Consider the following 23,990-nt stretch of genomic DNA (forward strand, 5'->3'; position numbering starts at 1 on the left):
CTATTCAATTATGTTTAGTCTGTTTTACTTGTACTGAATTTGCAGAATGTCACCTGAATATAATGTTTTATTCTTTAAATCAACAATGATAGCAGCAGAAACAGAAAAGTTAAGAGATAGCAATTGGGATAGTTTCTTCAAATCAGAATAGAGAGTTGTGATGCAAGGGTTAGTAGGAGGGCACCAATAATAGAATATCGGTACAGTTTCTTCAGTGTTTCTGTTAGTGGACTAATAATCCAGACAACTGTGAATTCAAGTCCCACCATGGCCCATTGAGAAATTTGGAAATAAAAGTGACCAGGATGCTGTTGGTTTGTTGTAAAAACACAACTGGTTAACTCATATCCTTTAGGGAAAAAAACCGACTCTCATCACACGGTCTAACCAATGTGGCTGACCCTTAACTGCTCTCTGATGTGGCCTAGCGAGTTACTCAGTAATACTGAAAGGAAATAATATTTCAAGATATCTTTATGTTGGTGCCATGATTTCCAGCTGAAGGTTTTCACCATCATGTGTGCAGGGGTTTGTGTGATGTCCAAAATACAGAAATTACCGGCTGTAGCTTTTAGTCCTAACTTCCTCAGGATTGTCCTTTTTAACTTCAATGATAAACTCAGCGCCATCATCCTTGGATACGTCAGGACAAAGTGTAATGCCCCAGAATATGCTGAAAGACCCTTCCGCTGTACGTTGTAATTCTGGCACCTCAGCACTGAAGGAATCATCTTGCATAAATCTGATACATTTGTGAGGGGAATAGGTACACTTTCTGAACTTAACAAATTTGCCACTAGCATTTGCCAGTGAAATAATTTCTTTGCTTCCTGCTCCCTTTGCCTCTTCAAGGATGTAACAACATTCACCATCTCCAACTCATAGGTTTTCTCACCGTCTTTGCTTCCATGCAGTTTCTTGATATGACTAATTATAGGAGGAACTACATGACAAAAAGCGTTAATGTGAACTAAACTTAATGGCCCCAGTATTTATGGGGAGGGAGCGTGTTTGCGGGGGAAAACGTGGGGCATTAAGGGGAGTGGGTTGGGGCCGGCAGATCACAGGGCAGAAGGTTTGGGATCACGGGTTTGGGTTGGGTGGGGGGTGGGTGATCAGCCGATCATGGCAGCGAAGAGAGGCCGCAATCGGCAGAAGATTTACATGAAGGGCCGAGAGGAGTACTCCTGCTCCTCCTGGCTCACAAGCAGTGCTATAAAAAACACTTACCTGCTTGATCCAGCAACTCCCATCTCCATTTCGCTGCCAGGTTTCCTGAGCCCTGGGACCCCACAGACATGTCACGCAACCCACTGCTGTAAAAATGGCAACGGGCGCGTAGGTGGCAGGTTGTGGTCGCGTTTCGCGATTTTTAATTTTTAATCACTCCCTGCCTGCTTATTGTGGCGGGGTTAATATCGACTCCTTTGTTCCAACTCTCTCCTATGCATTCTTGTTCAGACACAAATTATGAACTGAATTGATTGCAACATTTTGTGAACTATTAGATTGAGAACTAATTGGTTTACATCTGTTGCTCTCACTTTCTCCAAGCTACATGCGAGTTGTGCTCAAATTGAGTTCTCTTAGTTCTTAACTGGGTTATTAATAAAACGATAGACCACTGTTCAAGCCTCTTCGAGTGAGTGATTTGAAGTCACTCACTTGGTGGCACCTTTGTAGGTAACATTGATTTCAGCCCACAGGATTAGTGAACTGCAGAATCAGTTGTAGATCGACCCAATGGGAATCATAGGCTCTGCTGTGTAGATACCTACAGAGTGCTTTGTTTTTATATTCACTGAACACAGGACTTCAGGAAGTCCTGACAGTTCTTTGCGTTATATTGAAAGAAGACTCCAATAACAATTCACAACCTGAAGGAATGAGACGCCACACTTTTAATTGTTCACTTTCTGAGCAAGAGAGGTTGATTGGAAGTCATTGACAATTATCATGCTGTCGAAAGGGTACTTATGCTGTTAATTACTAGACTTAACTTTCAATGGTGAGTTCAATGGGCAGTTAATGTGCAAATGCAGCAACTTCATGAAAATCACGGGGAGATTAAGGATGAGATGCTGTTTCTGCGAAGATAACGGCAGAGCAGCGCAAATTGGCCAGCAACACGTGATTCGCAATTCACAGGGTACCTCTTCCTCGCCATAAGTTGCTGGTCAATTTGCACATTAATAACGCTGTGCGTCGTTCACCGCCCATTATTTTTTCAGCGAAATCTGGGCCATTGAGTCTGCAGATTTTTTACCCAAACATCATATTTCCGTGGCAGGAATTTGTTTTAAGTATTTGTGCATCGCATCAGCTGGAGTGAACCTTAATAAATGTTACACCAGCTTTTTCAATCACATAAAAACAGATGATGCTGGAAATACACAGCAGGCCAGTCAGCAACTATATAAGAGAGAAGTCAGCTTATAATGTATCGAGTGTATAGTCTACATCAGAACTGAAGACCGAGAGATAAACAGGTATTTTAGTAAGGTTGGAAAAATACAGAGAGAAAGAGGGGAGGGAAGAGACAGAACCAACGGATACACCAACCACGGGAAGGCAATCCATGTGTTAACTGTTCTACAACCTGTTTAATAGAAAATCAGATGTTTACTTATAAAATCAGATGTTCATCCAAAGAAATTAACTGAAACAAAATACCGACAGTACTGAAAAATCAATTTTCACAACTGTGGTATGCTTAAACTCTGTCCTCCTTAGCTTCAGGTTATGTATCATTCGGGTCTTTGTGTTTGTGTACTCTTAAGAAGGCAAACAAATATTACAAGTAGATGTGTAAGAATCTGGAGTGGCATAAGTTCTTGAACTCCAATGTAATATTATTGTCCAGCTGCTCATCATTCCATTCAGTTGTAATTAAACTTAATTTTTTAAAATTCATCTCGGGATGTGGGCATCGCTGGCAAGGCCGGCATTTATTGCCCATTCCTAGTTGCCCTGAGGTGGTGGTGGTAGGCCTTCTTCTTGAACCACTGCAGTCTATGTTTGTAGTGGTTGGTACAACTGAGTGGTTTGCTCAGCTACTTCAGAGAGCAGTTAAGAGTCAACCACATTGGTGTGGGACTGGACTCGCATATAGGCCAGACTAGGTAAGGAGGCAGGTTTCCTTCCCTAAGCTGTGTGAGGTGCTTTATTTTGGCATATAATGATAATGCTGAAAGTAAACTCAGTGATTTGAACTTAAACATCTACAACAAATTGCGACTGCAATTGCCTGCAGCACCAATCCATTAAATAGAATGAGCACGAGTGACCAAATGCCCTTCCTGCATTCCACAAATGCATAAACACTGACCAAATTGGTGAATTTTCAGCCTTGTTTTCTTCACCACAGTTTCATGACTTTAAATGAATTGTGAATGTAATTTTTTTACAGCACTCCGATCTGCCTGAACAGATGAACAAACTTCATGGTGCTGAAGTTCATCAATCCCTAATTTCTAATACCAGAACATTTAAATGAAAAGTGTCCATTTGTTACATGTGCAACACCAATCTTTAAAATCAAACTAAAAAGTTTGCCTCCATATCTGGTGTGCTGAAGCCTACAAGGCTGATTAATAAGGTAAGTGCCCATAAATTAATTGTTGTTTTCATATTAGTGCTGCTGTTTCTAAGGTGCAACTTTCAAAGTGGTCCAAAAACTCATACGGACTGATCATGCACAACGGGTGCTGCACGAACATGTTGGGCAACAAGCTAACCTTGTCGAGTAATGCGTGATCGGCTAATTTAAATATTTTGACAATGCTCCCAGAGCTTAATGTGTGTCATACTAGGAGCACTCAGAGATCGGAGGTAGGGACAGGATAACCAGCCACAGCAGCTCTTATAGGGTTTCTGGCAACCCTTAAAGCTGCTGTGTTCCAGGTTTTCTAATAATGGCTGGAGGACAAATGGTTCTATGAGTGATAGTGCTTTAGAGGTCCTGAGTCAGGAGGCCCTGCAGCAAAGGGTGTTCCGTTGGGAGGAGAGAGCCATCCAGCAATCCAAAAGAATTTCAGCACAACACAGATGGAGGCACAGAGAATGCAAATATAGTCTCTTCTGTGGACCAAGCCTATGAGCAGTTGTGGAAGATATTTGCTAGGCTGTGCAAGATAGCTAAGGTAAATGGGTAAAAATGTGAATGCACTTTAATATGTTGCCCTGCAAAGCATTCTTCTTGTTCAGCAGTGTAAACTTGGCGTTCCGTCAGAGAGGGAGAATTCAGCTCACTTTGCAAACTGTTGATCTTTCTAAATGCACAGGCATGCTCATGTTCTTTCAAGGCAGTGTGTAATGTTGCCATATCAAAGTGGTGAACAAACCACCCATTAAATGTGGATACAAAATAGGCTAAGGGATAGAAAGCAGAGAGCAGTGGCAAATGGTTGTTTTTCAGACTGGAGGGAAGTATACAGTGGTGTTCCCCAGGGGTCAGTATTAGGACCACTGCTCCTTTTGATATATATTAATGACCTGGACTTGGGTGTAGTGGGTATAATTTTATAGTTTGCAGATGACACGAAACTCAGAAATGTAGTAAACAATGTGGAGGATAGTATAGACTTCAGAAGGACATAAGCAAACTGGTGAAATGGGTAGACACATGGCAGATGAAATTTAACGCAGAGAAGTGTGAAGTGATTTATTTCGGTTGGAAGAATGAGGAGAGGCAATATAAACTAAATGGTACAATTCTAAAGTGGGTGCAGGAACAGAGAGACCTGGGGGTGCACATACACAAATCTTTGAAGGTGGCAGGACAAGTTGAGAAGGCTGTTAAAAAAGCATATGGGATCCTGGGCTTTATTAATAGAGGCAAAGAGTACAAAAGCAGGGAAGTTATGCTGAACCTTTATAAAAGACTGGTGATGTCTCTGCTGGGGTATTGTGTTCAATTCTGGGCACCACACTTTAGGAAGGATGTGAAGGCCTTAGAGAGGGTGCAGAAGAGATTTTACTAGAATGGTAGAACTTGCCATTAGGTGAGAGTTCTGAGGTTTTAAGAGCTAAACTCCTGGTCCAAAAAGCAACACACTTGTTCTTAACCAAGACACTTCTCTTTAGGGCCAACGTTAAACAAGAGACATAGGCCCACATCTACATGTCTGTCACCTCAATGTGTAATGCATTTCACCTCCAAATGCAACTACCTGACCAAGTTGCTATTTGAACTGAAGACTGATGTTTTCGCGCTACAAGGGACTCATGTTCAGATAGTGATAAAGCATCAAAATATCACAGGTTGGCAACATTTGTGAGAAGAACTCTTCAACAACTGACCCTTGGATTTGAACTCTTCAACACCATACACCATCACAACAAGCATTAAATGGATTTTAAAAAAGTCATGACAAGAGAAGTAATGCATTAAGAAACTAGGAAGTAAAAATCAATAAACAATTCGATCAATATTTTAATGATTCCTACTACCAGTGTTGTTAAGTTTTTTACATGAACATAAGGATGATAAAAAATAAGATACTGAAGCATTTGTAGAAGAAAAGTAGATAAAATTGGTCAAAGGCAGAGCTGTTTAAAAGTGTTATGGGAATGAACTTAGAAGTGCAGGAAAAATATACTGAAAAGGGGAAGCTTTGATAACAAGTGAGAACCTGCCATTCATCAAACTAGATAATTTAATCTCAAGCAAGGGAAGGACTGAGTGGGGGTTAAATTGGATAAGGCCGATAATTGGGCGCGGGTCACGTGATCCGCTATGAACCCGTGCCCGGTGGCCCCGCCCTCCGCAGGCAGCATGTGAACGTCGTTCTGCCTGATAATTAGCATGATAGTTCCATGCAGCCAGCGCTACCCGTGTAGCTGAGAGGCTGCATGGAGAATCAGGAAGTCCAAAATGGGGCATGCTCAGCACACGTCATCAGCAGCCTGCACCTCTTAAAGGTGCAGATGCACATTTTAAATGGCACATGCACAGTTCACTGGGAGGAGGGAGAGATGGCGGGAACGACGTGAGAGCAGGCCCTACGCTTCTCCGACGATGCACTGGAGGCCCTGGTGGAGGGGGTGGATGAAAGGAGGGCCAACATGTACCCGCAGGGTGGCAGGAGACCCTCCAGACTCCAGCTCTACAGGCATTGGGAGGTTGCGGCCCAAGAAGTGGGTGCTAGGAGTATGGCACCATGCACATGGGTGCATGCCGAAAGAAGTTCAACGATTTGACACGAATGGTCAAGGTGAGTAAATGCAAGTGTCAAGTGGCACATCCAACCAACTACACCACTGCTCCACTCATCACAACCCCGTCACCCACCAACCAACAAACACTACCCATCCATACGCAATGCTGCACTTGGCATGCTGCATCTCACCCGCACATAGTTCCACACTTGCAGGCCACACAACAACCAATCACAGGTCTCACACACACTGGCAGCTATTTGACCATGACAGGCACATCACCCAGATACCTTGCAGGATACTCATTGACACACCGCCCTCTGTCTTGTAGGAGAAGGTGGTGCATAACAGCCGGCAGCAGGAGAAACCTGACGGAGTACAGGCATGCCTATATGTCCTCACCCCCTTGGAGGAAACTGTGCTTCAGATCATTGGGCAGACCATCGCTGCACCCATGACCACATGCCACACTGGAGGTCCCGATGAAGGGGGTCTCTGCATTTCTAATGCTCCTTCTCATTTCCCACATCTCTCTCCTCCCATAATCTTTTCTGACTCACGTGCTGCAGATACTTTCGACAGGCACATCTTATCTGCTCCTCTCCCCACTTCACAACTCAGCCTGCTTCCCTTTGTCATTGCAGATACCCAAGAACACGTGGTGGCACCGTCCGAGGAGGAGGGGGAAACTGAAGCCACACCGTCACTCGATCTGACACCCCCATCCACCAGCTCAGAGACTGACATTGCGCGTCCTTTAGAGGCTATTTAGAGGAGGGTTCTGCATGTGGTGAGACACCGGGCACAAGTGCGCAGGAGACGGGGCGGGGAGAATGGATACCACAGCTGCCAGCTCGTTGGAGGACGAGGTCGCTCACTAGTTCTGCTGTAGAGGAGTCAGATGAGGACTTTGATGGGCCAGGCTACAGAAGACGGCTGATGGGCGTACACCACCAAATGCTTGGGGCACTGGAAAGCCTGCCAGAAAACCTGCGCACAATGACTAGGGGCATAGAGGAGTCCACCTCGAACTTGGCACAGGGCTTTGCGCAGAGTTTGGAGCCCAACCTTTTTCACATGGAACGGGTGGTCACCTCCATCAGCACACCATGACGCAGCGCCTGATGGCCGATGTCGCGGCTTCCATTGCAGTACAAACCAATATGATCAAAGGTCTGCAAGCTATGGTTGAAGCTCAGAATGCTGCAATGGAAGGTCAGACTGCTGCTATCGTGGCTCTGGGTACCACTTTTGAATGGGACTCCCAGGGCATCACAGCACTCCAGCAATCCATTCTCCAGCTGATCACCAGGATTGCTGAGGTGCCACCCTGGAAGAGGCGCCTCAGGATGACAGCATTCCTGCTCCCACTCCTGCCACTCCGCCAGTGCCCTTGTTGTTGCCTATCAGCTAGCCAGGCCAGACTGCTGCAGTCCATGCTGAGATGGTGCAGTCTGAAGGCGAGCCCACCCGGCCCAAAGCTGCTCTAGGTCGTCTTCCAAGGCCATCTGAATGCTCCTCAATTGAAGGCCAGCAGCCTCCCACCACCCATGCTCCAGCCACTGGAGATGCACCTCGTAGGAGCACTAGGATAGGTAACGGCACAGGAACAACAAGCACTAAGGGAATGCACAAGGGTGAATAGTTCTATTCTGTTTGTATAATTTAATTTGTTAATTAATAAATGTGACTTTGAATTTGCATTTGGTGGTGGTTTTTATTTGTATGATGAGCTGAGGGGGAAAGCAATGTGTAATTAGGTGGAGGGCGATTTGATGGTCATGTGGGAGCGGACAGTTGGGGAGTGTAGGACTGTTGGTGAGTTGGGGGATATAGTTGACATTATTGGCAGTGGGCACAGATCAGGCGAGCACGCAGAGCCTTGTAGACAAGGCATGGGTTCATTGTTGCACCCTTGCGTCTTCTTCCACTTCCTCCTCCGGCTCCTCCCCCTCTTCCTCCTCCGCCTCCGGCTCAGGGTATTCTCTGATCATTGGTGGCAAGGGCTGGTCCCTCATAATGGCGAGGTTGTTCAGCATGCAGCATACTATCACGAATCTTCCCACCCGCTCAGTGCAGTACTGCAGGGCTCCTCCAGAATGGTCCAGGCAGCGAAAACGTTGTTTGAGGAGGCCTATGGTGTGCTCCACGAAGTTGCATGTGGCAGCATAGCTCTCATTGTACAAGATGACCACTAGAATCAGCAACCAATGCAGATCAATCCTTGGCTTCTTCAACAGCAGGAGAAATGTAGTATGGTGAGAAAACAGCTAAGTTGACATGGTCAACAGGTCCATTTTGGTGCATTTGAGGTCTCTCTGACATCAGAAGTCCAACATTATCTTATAGTAGAAGAGCATCTTCATGTGGTAGCAGTACGACATCATGTGCCCTTCACTTGAGGGTCTGCTACTGACTTGGATTCTCTGCAAAGAAAATAAACTACTAAAGTATTGTTATAGAATAGTTCAATTTTAGCATCCAATGAACGTCATACCCTTAAGTGATAAAGGGGCCAGTTGATTACTAGTCATTTTCGTAGCCAATTATCTTTGTGCAGAAAGTCTAGGCCTGAAAGACTGCTATTGCCACCATTAGCGCTTGTTAACAAATTCCATGCACATTTCACATGGCAGTGAAATAGGATTGCCAATTCTGGTTGCACATATTCCAGGTGGTGTAATCACATGACCTTCTGCCTCCAACCGCCCCAACACGCCCACCATTGGTCGGCCAACATCTCCATCCTCATGGCGCACCGCCTTCCCACGCCAATCGGAAAGCGAATAGACACCTCATTACCCGATTGGAAGATTTTTGACAGCCAGTCAAACAGCCTTTTTTCCCATGTCAGATATTTTTATTACTAATAACGAAAGTGTTCAAAGAATTTTTTTTTAAAAACACAATTTTTTATTGCCCCTATGATTTTTCTCCTGGATTGCTCTCAGCAGTGTCCTGGAGATTAGTTTTTAATTCCTGGAGACTCCAGGGCAAACCTGGAGGGTTGAAAAGCCTACAGTGAATGTCTTACACTATGGACTAAGAAAACAAATTGGGCAAATATTGGGGGTGGATCTAAATTTAATTTAAAAGAAGGAAAGTCTAAAGTGAGTACCTTCTGTTCAAAGTATATATACTTATTACATTAAAAATGACTTGCCCATTACAGAGATCTGCAAACTTCAGCTATTTCCTTCCAAAGGATCTGTGGTGATGTCGCTGGTGGGAAGCAGCTGCCTGTGTTCTGCAGCAACTCCATTCCTCTTAACATTCACTTCCTTTATTTTCATACACTCTTTACTACTTTGTCTTTCAACTTCAATATTTCAAGTGATTTGAGTCAGATTGTTGTCACAATTAGTGGGCAATGTGTCTCCCTTTCAGGCAGCCTGACATTCAGTTTTAACCATTTTTGATGTAAGAATCTGACTCCCTTTAAGGTGATTTCAAGGTTTCTTACTTGGGCTCATAGATAAATGGGATTCATGCAGAACTAGTTCTCATTCAAAACCACTAGCAGGAAAGTCTTATAGATGTGAAATATTAGTATGGGAGCAAAGAATCAAAAAAGGAAGGTTGGCCCTGAAATTGCACTGGCCTCCCACAGTAACTCCATTGGGAGTGCAATGGACTCTTCTCTCCCTCCCCTCACTGTTGCCCCTCACCTTTTCCCCTTTCATCCCCCCCTCTCTTTTATTGTTGCCATCACCTCCTTCACCCTTTCCCATTAGTCTCCCCTTGCTGTAACACCTCATCTCCCTCATCATTTCTCCTCTCCCTACCCTCACTGTTGCACCTCATGTCCACTTTGGTTTTTCCTGTCCTTGCCCCTCCTTTCACTGTTGCCACTCATCTACTATTTGAATACTGGGAGTTTCAATCTGGGGTGTTGTTCAAGTTGATTAGGCAGCAGAAAGTTTAACAGAAGGTGGGAGATGGGATCCAAATTTGTATTTTCAGTTTGTGAATTCACAGCAAAATGCAGTTTTTCGGCAGGATGCCCACCTCTGCTAATGTGAAGTTTAGGGCTTTGTGTGCTTTCAAATTTCAACATAATTCATTTTTTAAAAAGAAATCAAATTAGAATGAGGAAAGACCCTGTCTGCCTTTGTCTTTGTCTATCCGTCGCTTTCTTTCTTTCTGGCTGTTTCATAGATGTTAGCAATTAAAATCTCTATCTCACAAGTGAAATTAGCAATTACTTTTCCTAACTGTCAACAAGACACAGGTGAGACAAGAAAGAACTTGTATTAACATAGTGCCTTTTATGTCCTCAGGACGTCCAAAAGAACTTCACAGCCAATGAAGTACTTTTGAAGTTTAGTCACTGTTGTACTGTAGGGAAACAAAGCAATCAATTTGTACATTGCAAGGTTCCACAAACAGCAATGAGATAAATGACTCAATAATTTTTTTAATGATGTTTGATGAGGGATAAATGTGGGAACTCCCCTGATCTTCTTCAAGTAGTGCCATGGGATCTTTTATGTCCACTGAAGAGGGTAGACAGGACCTTGGTCCAAAAGACTGGAGCTGTGACAAAGTGTCAGCTGAGCATATGTGATCAACCTGTGGATTGGGACTTGAGCCCATGACCTCCTGACTCAGAGGCAAGAGTGCTACCACTGAACCGAGTCTGACACCTTACATTCATCTGGTGTGATCTTTTAAAATTGAAGTAACATTAACCTGAAGAAAGATATTCTCTCTGTCTTCCTCCAGCCGAGTCTCTCTCTCAGCTTTATACACTTTCTGAAGTCTTAAAACTAAAAACAGAATCAGTAGGTTTATAATTGTGCTCAAATAGTCAGGTCTAAATTGCATCAGGACTAATTGCAACACACAATTGAATACATTTATGATTTGGACCAGAATTTGGCCCAGAAGACAAATACCCTTCTAAAATTATATATTATACCAACAAAACTACTATACAATTGATAGATTGATTTAAAATAAAGTTTTTTTGAAATATTGAAGGGTGAAGCTTGTGCAAGTCACAAATTACCCAATTAAGATTTCTGTTTAAATATAGGATTAATATTATTCAATTGCATGTATTATTTTTATTTGTAGAATGAACAAAGTGATTAATCTTCAGTTTCCATTTTATTTTCAACTTTTCAGTTTTTTGTTATCATACAATAATGTCTTTCATCACTGTTCTCCAATTCTTCATCATTTTCAATTTCAATGAAAATCCTTTCTGTTTTATCATATTACCCCATTTTATAATTTCAGCATTTGTTCTGCCTTCAGTTTTTCTTTGTTTTCCACAGCTTTGTTCATTACTGCAGACCTACCTTCTTCCTCAGTCTGAGCTTCATGGCCATTTTCTGCTTCATTGTCTCCTTTTGCTTCTTCCATCCCCGTTGGCTTTGATCCTGCATTTATGCAAAGGAAAGAACATTGAAAATAGTGCAAATCCATTATGAAAGGCAACAGAAATGTCACAGATATGGATGATATCATTCACTGAGTACCATCTAATTTATTTCAGAACAATTTGTAACAGAAAATTGAAAACATTTAAATTTTGAACAGGATATTCGATTCCATATATCATCTACATTTGTAAAATGAATTAACTAAAATTTCCAGAATTTTATTGAAGAAAAGTCTGAGGTGGAAATACTTTTTTGTTGAATGTGTTGCCTCTTTTTGTAAAAGAAAATAATAGTCTTACCGTAAATTTCTTGGACATTTTTTGAAAAACACCAATTTTTGCCATCACAAAGCCCTAAATAGAGTCTCCCTCCCCTCCAGGCTCTTCCAGAGACATGAATTACTAAAAGTATTTTGAAGCAGCACGCAAACAAAACAAGACAGTGGAGATGTATTGCTGTGCACAACTTCATACTGGCCTAAGAGCTGCATTGGAACTGCCCAACCTCAGGTAACCATGCTATAGATGGAGGATGAAGATTTTCTAGCTTGTAGCAAGTTCCCCTGAGATCTGACAGCCATTTTGAGGTCTTGGCCCTCACTGTTTCCGAAGCAGCTACTGTAGAATGCTCGGAATGTGCCCATAATTGACGTTATACTGGAGCACCCTACCAGGGAGGGAAATTATACTTGACCGTCTCCATGTCAGAAATAAAATTGACAGTTTTAAAAAAAAGTCAAAGAAATTTCTGATGAGACAATTGTTTCCATCTACGAAATATGAATAATTTGAACCAAAAGTACCTCCTATAGACTTCCCCTCCCCTTTATGTTATACAATATACAGTTGCACCAATGTACTCATTTCCTGCATCTTTTTTAATTTAATTAAATAAAAACATTTTTTCCATTAAACCAGATACTATTACCTTCGTTACTAATTCCACCTTTAGCTTCCAGATTAGTTTTTTCCTGCAACTCATCTCCTTGTCTGCAGTTATCATCTGTGACTTGCTTTGTTTCCTCAGTGTTGCTTTCTTCACCTGTGGAGGTTTTCTTTGATTCTACATTAATTCAAAGGAAATAACACGATAAAAAGTGTAAACCCCATAGTGTAAAGGAGCAGAAACAGCGGTAATAATGCTGTTGGCCAATACTGATAGAAAACACATGTATTCAGTTGAACAAAATGTCACTTCACCAAAGGGGAAATGTCATTAACTTTCAGATTGGCTCCTCATCGGAGAATCTTAGAATAATGAAGACCTGTACCTCTGAGAATATTAACTGCCAGTGAACCTCTCTTGCTGCATTAAATTTACCTTTGACAACTAGTTTGCATTAGTACTGACAGAATTCCACAACCTGGTTACTTCAGTGGTATTTCCCCCTTTTTCATGTTCCAATTGGTTTTCTCCAGGAAAGCAGAGTATAAAAATATATGTCCCATTTATGTTCTAACATGATTCAGATCACATCATAAACAAATGCTTGAATTTAAAGTATAATTCCGTCACTGGCAATTGCAGTAAGAATAGTCGGGGGAGCTAATAGGATACTCTGCCAATATTCCACATCATTTCAATGCTTCCGAGTACTGGAAAACACTGGAAGGAAACAAACCATCAGGGTCTGTTTCTGCTGTGGCAGAAAGTGTTGGAATGAGGAAAACTTTACAGGATAAGGTTATATACAAATTTTGTTTTATTTCAGACTGTCTCCAGACAAGAATATTGGTGTAATTTACATTAAAATGTGGCTCTTCAGTTCAATCTAATTTTCAAGGGGTTAAATTCACAGAACAGTGGAGCTGGAAAATATAGTTTAAAATTCAAGTAAGGATTCTGAAACAGAGTGCTTTAAACAATGAACGTTACTAAGATTTCAAGAACATTCGCACCTATTCAGGTGGGGATGTTTCTATTCAGGCAGAGTCAACACAGCTTTGTGAAAGGGAAATCATGTTTGACTAATTTATTAGAGTTCTTTGAGGAAGTAACAAGTAACGTGGATAAAGGGGATGTGGTGTACTTGGAATTCCAGAAGGCTTTTGACAAGGTGCCACATCAAAGGCTACTACACAAAATAAGAGCTCATGGTGTAGGGGTAACATATTAGCATGGATAAAGGATTGGTTAGCTAATAGGAAACATTTGCCTGAGGAAGGAGAAAATCTCCGAAAGCTTGTGAATTTAAAATAAAATTGCTGGACTATAACTTGGTGTTGTAAAATTGTTTACAATAGGAAACAGAGAGTAGGCATAAATGGGTCATTTTCAGGTTGGCAATGTAACGAGTGGAGTGCCACAGGGATCAGTGCTTGGGCCTCAACTATTTACAATCTATATCAATGACTTGGATGAAGGGACTGAATGTACGGTTGCTAAATTTGCTGATGACACAAAGGGAGGTAGGAAAGTAAGATGTGAAGAGGACATAAGGAGTCTGCAAAAGGATATAGATAGGTTAAGTGAGTGGGCAAAAAATTGACAGATGGAGTATAATGTGGGAAAATGTGAATTTGTCCACTTTGGCAGGAGGAATAGAAAAGCAGTATATTATTTAAATGGAGAGAGATTGCAGAACTCTGAGGTACAGAGGGATCTGGGTGTCCTAGTACATGAATCACAAAAAGTTAGTATGCAGGTACAGCAAGTGATTAGGAAGGCAAATGGAATGTTGTCATTTATTGCAAGGGGAATGGAATATAAAAGTTGAGATGTTTTGCTACAGTTGTACAGGGCATTGGTGAGACCACATCTAGAATACTATGTGCAGTTTTGGTCTCCTTATTTAAGAAGGCGGTTCAGAGAAGGTTCACTCGACTGATTTCTGGGATGAGAGGGTTATCTTATGAGGAAAGGTTGAACAATTTAGGCCTGTATACACTGGAGTTTAGAGGAATGAGAGGTGATCTTACTGAAACATATAAGATCCTGAGGGGACTAGAACGGGTAGGTGCTGAGGGGATGTTTCCCCTTGTGGGAGAGACTAGAACTAGGGGCCACAGTTTTAAAAAAAGGGGTCTCCCATTTAAGACGGAGATGAGAAGAAATTTTTTCTCTCAGAGGGTCATGAGTCTGTGGAACTCCCTTCCCCAGAGAGCAGTGGAGGCAGGGTCATTGAATATTTTTAAGGCTGAATTAGATAGATTCCTGATTAACAAGGGAGTCAAGTGTTATGGTAGGTAGATGGGAAAGTAGGGTTGAGGTCACAATCAGATCAGCCATGATCTTATCGAATGGCAGAGTGGGCTCGAGGGGCTGAATGGCCTACTCCTGCTCTTAATTCGTATGTTCGTATACATGTAAGACTAGCGTGAAGTGTTTGCTGAGGGCATACTCTTGGGAGAGGGGATAGTTGATTTGGTTGACAGATCTACTGGTGAATTACTGAACAAGGAAGAAGTCAGAAGGACAGCCCTCCCACTTACAGGAAACACAAGAGAAAAAGGACAGCAATACAGGGGCAGTAAGTCAGCCAATTGGGCCTAGCAAGGACAAAGTCGCTCATCTCAAACCCAGAGCCAGTAAGAATCAGAATCAGGAAAAGTTACACTAGCCTGCTAATAGGGATAATTTGAAGTATTCAGTCAAAACATATTTGCCAGTACACGAACCAACCTGAATTCATACCAGTTGGATCCTGAATGTACCAATTTTAAAAGCACGTCATTCTAGATCCCAGTTTAAGCACCTTGTAGTAGGGATTTTTGATACCTCTTTAATGAAGCAATTGTATCAAATCTTTCTCTGCCCAAGTGTAATGAAGATCCAAATGTCCAGTTATTGTGAATCTTCAAGTAAAAACTGGCATACACATTATTAATAATTACTTTCCAACTTTTCAGTTATGTTCATAAAGCAGAATTGTATTCCACCAAAATCTTTAAGCTCATGGCCTGGCATATTCCTCACTCTACCATTACCATCAAGCCAGGGGATCAACTCTGGTTCAGTGAGAAGTGTTGAAGAGCTTGCCAGGAGCAGCAACAGCCATACCTAAAAATGAGGCGCCTACCTTGTGAAGCTACAACACAGGACTAAATGTATGCTAAACAGCGGAAGCAGCATGCTATAGACAGAGCTAAGTGATCCAACAACCAATGGATCAGATCAAAGTTCTGCAGTCCTGCCAGATCCAGTCATGAATGGTGGTAGACAATTAAACAACTAATGGGAGGAGGAGGTTCCGTGAACATCCCCATCCTCAATGATCGCAGAGCCCAGCACCTGAGTGCAGAAGACAAGGCTGAAGCATTTGCAACCATCTTCAGCCAGAAGTGCCGAGTGGATGATCCATCTCGGCCTCCTCCCGAGATCCCCACCATCACTGAAGCCAGTTTTCAGCCAATTCATTTCACTCCATTCGATATCAAGACATGGCTGAATGCACTGGATACAGCAAAGGCTATGGGCCCTGACAATGTCCTGGCTGAAGCCTTGTGCTCCAGAACGAGCTGCGCCTCTAGCCAAGCTGTTCCAGTACAGCTACAACACTGGCATCTACCCGACAATGTGGAAAATTGCCCAGGTATGTCCTGTCCACAAAAAGCAGAAATCCAATCCGGCCAATTACCACACCATCGGTCTACTCTCAATCATCAGCAAAGTGATGGAAGGTTTCGTCAACAGTGCTATCAAGCGGCACTTACTCACCAATAACCTGCTCACCGATGCTCAGTTTGGGTTCTGCCAGGACCACTCGGCTCCAGACCTCATCACAGCCTTGGTCCAAACAAAATTGTCTGGAGTCATACCTAGCACAAAGGAAGATGGCAGTGGTTGTTGGAGGCCAATCATCTCAGCCCCAGGACATCGCTACAGGAGTTCCTCAGGGCAGTGTCCTCGGCACAACCATCTTCAGCTGCTTCATCAATGACCTTTCCTCCATCATAAGGTCAGAAGTGGGTTGCTTGCTGATGGTTGCACAGTGTTCAGTTCCATTCGCAACCCCTCAGATATTGAAGCAGTCCATGCCCTCATGCAGCAAGACTTGCACAACGTTCAGGCTTGGGCTGATAAGTGGAAGTAAAATTCGCACCGGACAAGTGCCAGGCATTGACCATCTACAACAAGAGAGAATCTAATCACCTCCCCATGACATTCAACGGCAGTACCATCACTGATTCCCCTCCATCAAGATCCGGGGGGTCACTAATGACCAGAAACTTAACTGGACCAGCCACATAAATACTGTGGCTACAAGAGCAGGTCAGAGGCTGGGTATTCTGCATTGAGTGGCTCACCTCCTGTCTCCCAAAGTCTTTCCACCATTTACAAGGCACAAGTCAGGAGTGTGATGGAATACTCTCCACTTGCCTGGATGTGTGCAGCTCCAACAACACTCAAGAAGCTTAACACCATCCAGGACAAAGCAGCCCGCTTGATTGGCATCCCATCCGCCACCTTATACATTCACTCCCTCCACCACCGGCACACCATGGCTGCCGTGTGTACCATGTACAAAAGGCACTGCAGCAACTCACCAAGGCTTCTTCGACAGCACCTCCCAAACCCGCGACCTCTACCACCTAGAAGGACATGGGAAGCAGGCGCATGGGAACACCACCACCTGCACGTTCCCCTCCAAGTCACACACCATCCTGACTTGGAAATATATCGCCGTTCTTTCATCGTTGCTGGGTCAAAATCCTGGAACTCCCTTCCTAACATCACTGTGGGAGAACCTTCACCACACAGACTGCAGCGGTTCAAGGAGGCGGCTCACCACCACCTTCTCAAGGGCAATTAGGGATGGGCAATAAATGCTGGCCATGCCAGCAATGCCCACATCCCATGAATGAATAAAAAAAACAATAACATCTTTCATCACTGTGCCCCAATCCTTCATCATTTTCAATGTCGACAGAAATCCTTTCTGTTTTATCACATTGCTCCATTTTATAATTTCACCAGTTGTTCTACCTTTGAGAATCCCTACGTGGTCAGTTTTCAGTAAAATATTAAAATGTCTACGTGGCAAAGAAGCAGAATGCAAAATGGTTAGAAAGGGTTAATTAGTTAGTAACTGAGATTGGTACAAGTGGCCTGGCCCTCCTGCTGGGCCATATGTTTGCTTAGTCAGCAGGCCTGCATTGTCTTATCAATGATAGGTCTTTGATGTGAGTCAAGGACTGGTCTGAATGTCTCCATGTTTATGGCAGATCAATATAGGTAACGAGCTTAGCCAAAGTTGAAAGACATTCCAGGTTGGGAGATAAGGAACAGAAGGAACAGGAAGAACATTCTAAGTTGGAAAGTGAGGAAGTTATCCCCTTTGATGTCTAACAGCAGCATGATCAGCACATGGACGATCTATGATTGGCCGGAAATAATGTAACCTCGCATGGCAACCTGTGCCCGGCTTATGATTGGTGTTGACCCTCGTTAAGTATGTTCCAACCCTATTGATTTGTATAAAAACGTGTGGACTTCTGTATGTTGTTGTTCTTGCTCTGCCAGCATAGAGGGACTCTATCAGGAGTCCAAATCAATGCTGCAGACTAAGAACCCTGCTATTAAAGATGTGTTGGACTTTAAAATGTATTCGACTTCAGTTATTACTGAACCAGACTGAGGGGAAAGAATCCGGATCGTCATTTGGTGGCAGCGGTGGGATCTTAACGGTCGTTCACCGAGAGTTCGCGGAGTAAGAGGCGGATTGTCTCAGACACGGAGGAAGGAAATGGCGCCCCGATGTAAGTAGTCTTAATTTACTACGTCGGTTTTCCTCCAATCCGTCAGTCTGACGATGAATCGTCCAATCGCTAACACTCGTGTGGTGTCCTTACAAGATTCAGGTCAGTCTGGCGAATACACAGATATAGCAGGAAGAGGTCAGTGGTCGAATATCACTGAGGGAATAACTTGTAAGCGGTAGGTCAGTGGTTAATATCACTGAGGGTAGTCAGGGTTTAAGTTCCTGATGATTGGATATAAACAGGAACTATTGATAAAACTTAGATGCCGCCAAAAAGGCTCAGGAATTAGAATTAATTTGGAACAATAACAGAGGTACCTCAGCCAAAGAACTAATTGCTTTATGGAGACAGTACTGTAAAAAAAATGGATAGAATTAAGTGACTAGACAAATGTTTAAAAGACAGAGACCCGAAAAAGAAAGGTTTTGTTGTTTCAGTGTACTGTCCCTTTAAAAAGCCTGTCTTGATCAGTGTTTTTTTTGTCGGTGTTGTGGGCCACGCCCCCTTCTTACTGTGTCTTGTGTGTTTTCTTCCTTTGTGTAATGTATCTGTCTTGTCGTGTGTTTAATTCTGATACTGCTGAATTAAAATTGGAGTTATTGAGGTTAAGTGACCTATTAAATTCTGGTTCTTATAAAGTGTGGGCATGTTAAATTCCAGAGATGGGATCTTCAAAAAATTGGCATTTTGAATGTTTATTTTGTGATTGGCTGTGGTTTAAAAAGAGGTTAAAAATTAACGGGATACATTAAAAAACTATCTGGTATCATTGTGATAGGAAAAGTCAGAAAGCTGGAACAGCTCGCAGCGTTGATTATAATCACATCCACTAAAAGTATGTGAAAAAATAGTGTGCAAAAATATAGTATAAAGCAATCCACAAATGTGAGAAGTAAAAAATCAGTCAAACCTGTGTGAAGTGAAATTTTGAAGGTGGGAACTTAATCTCAAAAGGGAGAAGGATCAAGTTACTCCTACCACAAGAGCAAGTTAATATTAACCCCTTCCATCCCAAGAAGCCAGACTGTCATGCCAAGACCAGTTCAAACAGATAGAAATGACCCAGTCGGTTGAGAACTGTCTGAGGCTTGCCCAGAACACAGGTGAACATGAGGTAATAATTGGTATAGGTTATATTAGTAAAATTGTCCCAATCACTCAGAAATGCCAAAGGCTACAATTGACTGAGATATAAGTTTTCATGCTACAGTGAAGAATTGATAAAGGAATGTAAAACAAATCATATGAAAAGGAAGCATAGGTTAGACAATTGGAAGTCCATTACTTGAGCTATGTACTGACACAGGGTACTAAACACCTATCAGTTTTACCCTGCCACAGTATGATAAGGAAGTTTTGACAAGTTCTGGGGCTATTCAATTTTATTTGAAATTAATAGTAGAATACAAGATCTGACCAAAGAGGGGAGACCTTCCCTGACAAATTATATAACTCGCATTGAGACTGCTAAGAAAACTCAACAATTAGATCAACACCTCCTAACTCAAGTGTTAAAACAAAGAGCGACATGGAATGGAGGTGGACATCGTAAAAAGAGATAGGCAAATATGGAGACGTAAAGATCTGTGATAAGTGATATAGCAACTGCCTTTGCCTCAGTTGTTAACACCATTGATTTGACAACATTAGATCAAAAGGTCAGAGATTTAGGGTCTCGCATTAAAGATATATTAAAAGATAAATGAAAATACAGATAAGGAATTGTCTGAGGATCAAATGCTGACCATATATTTGCAAAGGATAGCTACAGTGCTAGAAACACATGCCCAAACCATTAATAAATTAATAAAAGAGGAATATAACGTATCTTAGCAGGCGGCTGCTAATGATATCTGCTTAATGTGGTTACATCTTGAAAACACAGAGATCAGGACTTGGAGTTAGAAATTCCAGTCTGCAGCCCTGCGTACATCTGCATGTGGAAGAGACAGTGTTTATTTCAGACAGGCTGCGTGCTTCAGAGAGAGGGAGAGAGTGGAACTAGGCAAATTCTCTCTCCTGTTTTGTTTTCTGAATTTGTTTTGGGTATAGGGATTATTCCTTTGGATAAGTAAGTAATAAATGAAGATTTGACAAATTAATCACTTGGGCTCTCAAGAAGAGCCGCAATGGATTTTCTGTGTTTCTTTTAAAACAGGTGACCCTGGTTTTTTTTTGGGACCACGTAAGTGTTGATGGTGCAGGATTACCAAGAGTAGTTACAAAGTTACGGTGCAACCTTTGCTGGAGAAATTTGGTGCAGGAAACGATCCAGTGGTGTTAAAGATTGAAGACTTTAGCTGCAGACATCAGCGGATACCAAATGTCACAGTGAGGTGATATCAACCTGATTCTCTTCTTTTGAAAACATTTTGATTTGTTTTGTTTTAGCCTATTTGTTGTCTTCCGAGACAGAATGCTCGAGGTGGGGAGATATGGGAATTTCTCTAAAGTCATTGAATTGGGCATGATAAAAAATCAATCTGGCATAAATATACAATCTAGTGGAAGTCAGGAAAGTGTAGTTGAGAATAGTAAATTGATAGCTTTCTCGTGGAGATATTTGTGTCCTTGCCTATAATGAATAATGAGAAAACTACACTCGAAAGCCTGGCCACTACCCTGACATCGGGACCATGCAGGGGGAGATAAGCACTCTAGACACCCCTGATCTTTTTGATAAGATAACCTGAAAACCTAAGAATGGCTACAGTGGACATAAAAGATACAAATGTATGTTGCCATCATCTGAAACGGAGACCAGGATGAAGAACAGGATTACAAAGGCCTGTGGCCTGGTGAGCTATTACAACCACTCTTTAAACAAACCAGTTGCTTTTACAGGACTGAATCCTACAGGACATATGATGTGTGCCATGGAAAATGTTCGGAAATACCATGAGGAAGAAGAGACTGGCCAGCAGAAAGTTAATATCCAAGAACACTAAGCTCATTCCTATGAGATGCTGCTAGTATGCGGAGATACATGAAGAAGATACATTGAAGAATGAGTCTCAGACAGGCTCAGTTACTTGACAACAGCACAACAGGAAAATGGTTAATGTGGTCCAGGCGAGTGAGAAATCCTTTTAAACAAGGCACTGACACATGGTCCATAGAGAAACCAACTAATTAATGAAACAGTCAGGAAACACTGGTATCAATCAAAAGGACTGAAATTAAAGTAAAGAGGGACACAGTAATTTGGATTTCCAAAATTCAGGGTTAGGTTCCCATCAGTTAACAATAAAATTGGGAGAAACAATATTTAGAAGATATCCGCACGATGGATACAAAATTACAAGATTATGAGGGGCCCAGATAGAGTAGACAGGAAGTACCTGTTTCCCCTAGCAGAGGGTTCAAGAACTAGAGGACGTAGATTTAAGCTGATTGGCTGGAACAAAATTAAAGGGATGTGTTACTAGACATGCTGTCACTGTGTGTCCACATAGTGTTGGACACAGCCTAGAAGCACAGTGTGGGTTTAATAATACCGGTACCAATCGGGATATTAACTGTACCATGGAGGCCCTAGAGGCGGATCTAAAACCCACTTAAGTGGTACATGCCGGAGAGGGCGAATACTGTGTTACAACTAATTTGAAAACGTTTAAATATGCCAATCTAACTTGTGATATTTTAAGTCCAGAATTCTGCTCCATTCCTGAAGTCCTGGTTCGGATTGGACCCGAGGAACTGGTAGAGATACACCGGCATAACCTCACCACCGTACAAGTTTCTGAGAATGTCAGAAAGGACTTAAAAGCATATCAGGACACATTTGGGTATCTGACACCCCTGTTGCCTAAATACTTGGAAGTATTGCGAATGGAGATACGCCTCTCCCAGAAGGTTTATTATAACCTACAACAGGACAATAACAACATTAAGCATGACATTGACCAAATTAAAGTCACCACCTGGTGAAATGACCTCTGGAATTTGGGACTGAATATACAGATCCATCCTTGGATTAGATTAATTTCATATGTATTAGTCGTAGTGCAGTTTGTTGTAATGTGCTTCTTGATTTTCATTGCATGTAATAAATGTAAGTAGAGGATGAAGGGTTTGGCAAAGATAGTAAAACAGAGCCTGGGTGAGAATGTCCCCATTGTCTCTGTGGTTTCAACTAAGAACACATCTTAATGGTACCGGGAGTAGCACCCGCTGGGGTAAGGTGCATGTAAAAGGGAAGACAATTATAGTTTGATAGGATTATCAGATGCTCTGCCTCTCTTCCACCCGGACTGGTGGCCAACACGAAGGGAACCTGGTTAAGATGAGGTACAGCATCTAATGGGATACAGTAGGGAGAATTTGGATTAAGGGATATAATGGGGAGGGCACCAATTCACAGGTGTAAAATGGTCTGAAAGGTACCATTCAGTCTAGTTAGGCTGGAAACAAAATATAAAGCACCATGGGATTATTTGACTATGTTAGCCTTTTCAAACTAACATGAATAGGTTTAGCTGACCAAGGACATTCGCAGCTTACTTGAGAGATGTTTAGAAGGAGTCTGTTCCTGAGAACAGATAAGAATACAAAGGCGTATTGATGAAACATGTCTGTGTTCCATTGGGACTTCTCCAGTTCAAGGGCTAGTCATATTCATTGTTATAATTCTTATAGTTTATTGCTTACTTAAATGTTGCTGCACTGCAGAACCTGCAGAACCAGTGAGCACCGTAATAATTGGTTATCATAAAATGATAAAAGGGGGGAATGAGAATCCCTACGTGGTCAGTTTTCAGTAAAATATTAAAATGTCTACGTGGCAAAGAAGCAGAATGCAAAATGGTTAGAAAGGGTTAATTAGTTAGTAACTGAGATTGGTACAAGTGGCCTGGCCCTCCTGCTGGGCCATATGTTTGCTTAGTCAGCAGGCCTGCATTGTCTTATCAATGATAGGTCTTTGATTTGAGTCAAGGACTGGTCTGAATGTCTCCATGTTTATGGCAGATCAATATAGGTAACGAGCTTAGCCAAAGTTGAAAGACATTCCAGGTTGGGAGATAAGGAACAGAAGGAACAGGAAGAACATTCTAAGTTGGAAAGTGAGGAAGTTATCCCCTTTGATGTCTAACAGCAGCATGATCAGCACATGGACGATCTATGATTGGCCGGAAATAATGTAACCTCGCATGGCAACCTGTGCCCGGCTTATGATTGGTGTTGACCCTCGTTAAGTATGTTCCAACCCTATTGATTTGTATAAAAACGTGTGGACTTCTGTATGTTGTTGTTCTTGCTCTGCCAGCATAGAGGGACTCTATCAGGAGTCCAAATCAATGCTGCAGACTAAGAACCCTGCTATTAAAGATGTGTTGGACTTTAAAATGTATTCGACTTCAGTTATTACTGAACCAGACTGAGGGGAAAGAATCCGGATCGTCACCTTCAGTTTTCATTTGTTTTCCACAGCTTTGTTTACTACTGTACACCTACCGTCTTCCTCAATCTGAGCTTCTTGGCTATTTTCTGCTTCATTGTCTCCTTTTGCTTCTTCCATACCCATTGACTTTGATCCTGCATTTATGCAAAGGAAAGAACATAAGAATTAAGAAATAGAAGCAAGAGTAGGCCATAAGGTCCCTTGACCCCATTCAATCAGATCATGGCTGATCTTCTACCTTAACTCCACTTTCCCGCCCAATTTCCATATCCCTTGATACCTTAGAGTCCAAAAATCTATTGATCTCAGCCTTGAATACACTCAACGACTGAGCATCCA

At 42.3% G+C, this 23,990-nt stretch overlaps 1 protein-coding gene across 1 annotated transcript in view; it reads right to left on the bottom strand.

Moving 5' to 3' along the window:
- Positions 1-8,494: 8,494 nt before the first annotated feature.
- Positions 8,495-23,990, bottom strand: part of LOC137327780 (aspartic and glutamic acid-rich protein-like) — a 63,831-nt gene continuing 48,335 nt past the window's right edge. The window contains exons 13-16 of the mRNA XM_067993586.1: positions 23,705-23,785; positions 12,477-12,611; positions 11,466-11,546; positions 8,495-8,585 (exon numbers count right to left, since the gene is read on the bottom strand). Of these exons, the coding sequence (XP_067849687.1) occupies positions 8,569-8,585; positions 11,466-11,546; positions 12,477-12,611; positions 23,705-23,785 (314 nt within the window). The 3' untranslated portion in view covers positions 8,495-8,568. The remainder of the gene's footprint in view (positions 8,586-11,465; positions 11,547-12,476; positions 12,612-23,704; positions 23,786-23,990) is intronic.

The sequence above is a fragment of the Heptranchias perlo genome, chromosome 12 (genome assembly GCF_035084215.1).
Source record: "Heptranchias perlo isolate sHepPer1 chromosome 12, sHepPer1.hap1, whole genome shotgun sequence".
NCBI classification, from domain to species: Eukaryota; Metazoa; Chordata; class Chondrichthyes; order Hexanchiformes; family Hexanchidae; genus Heptranchias; species Heptranchias perlo.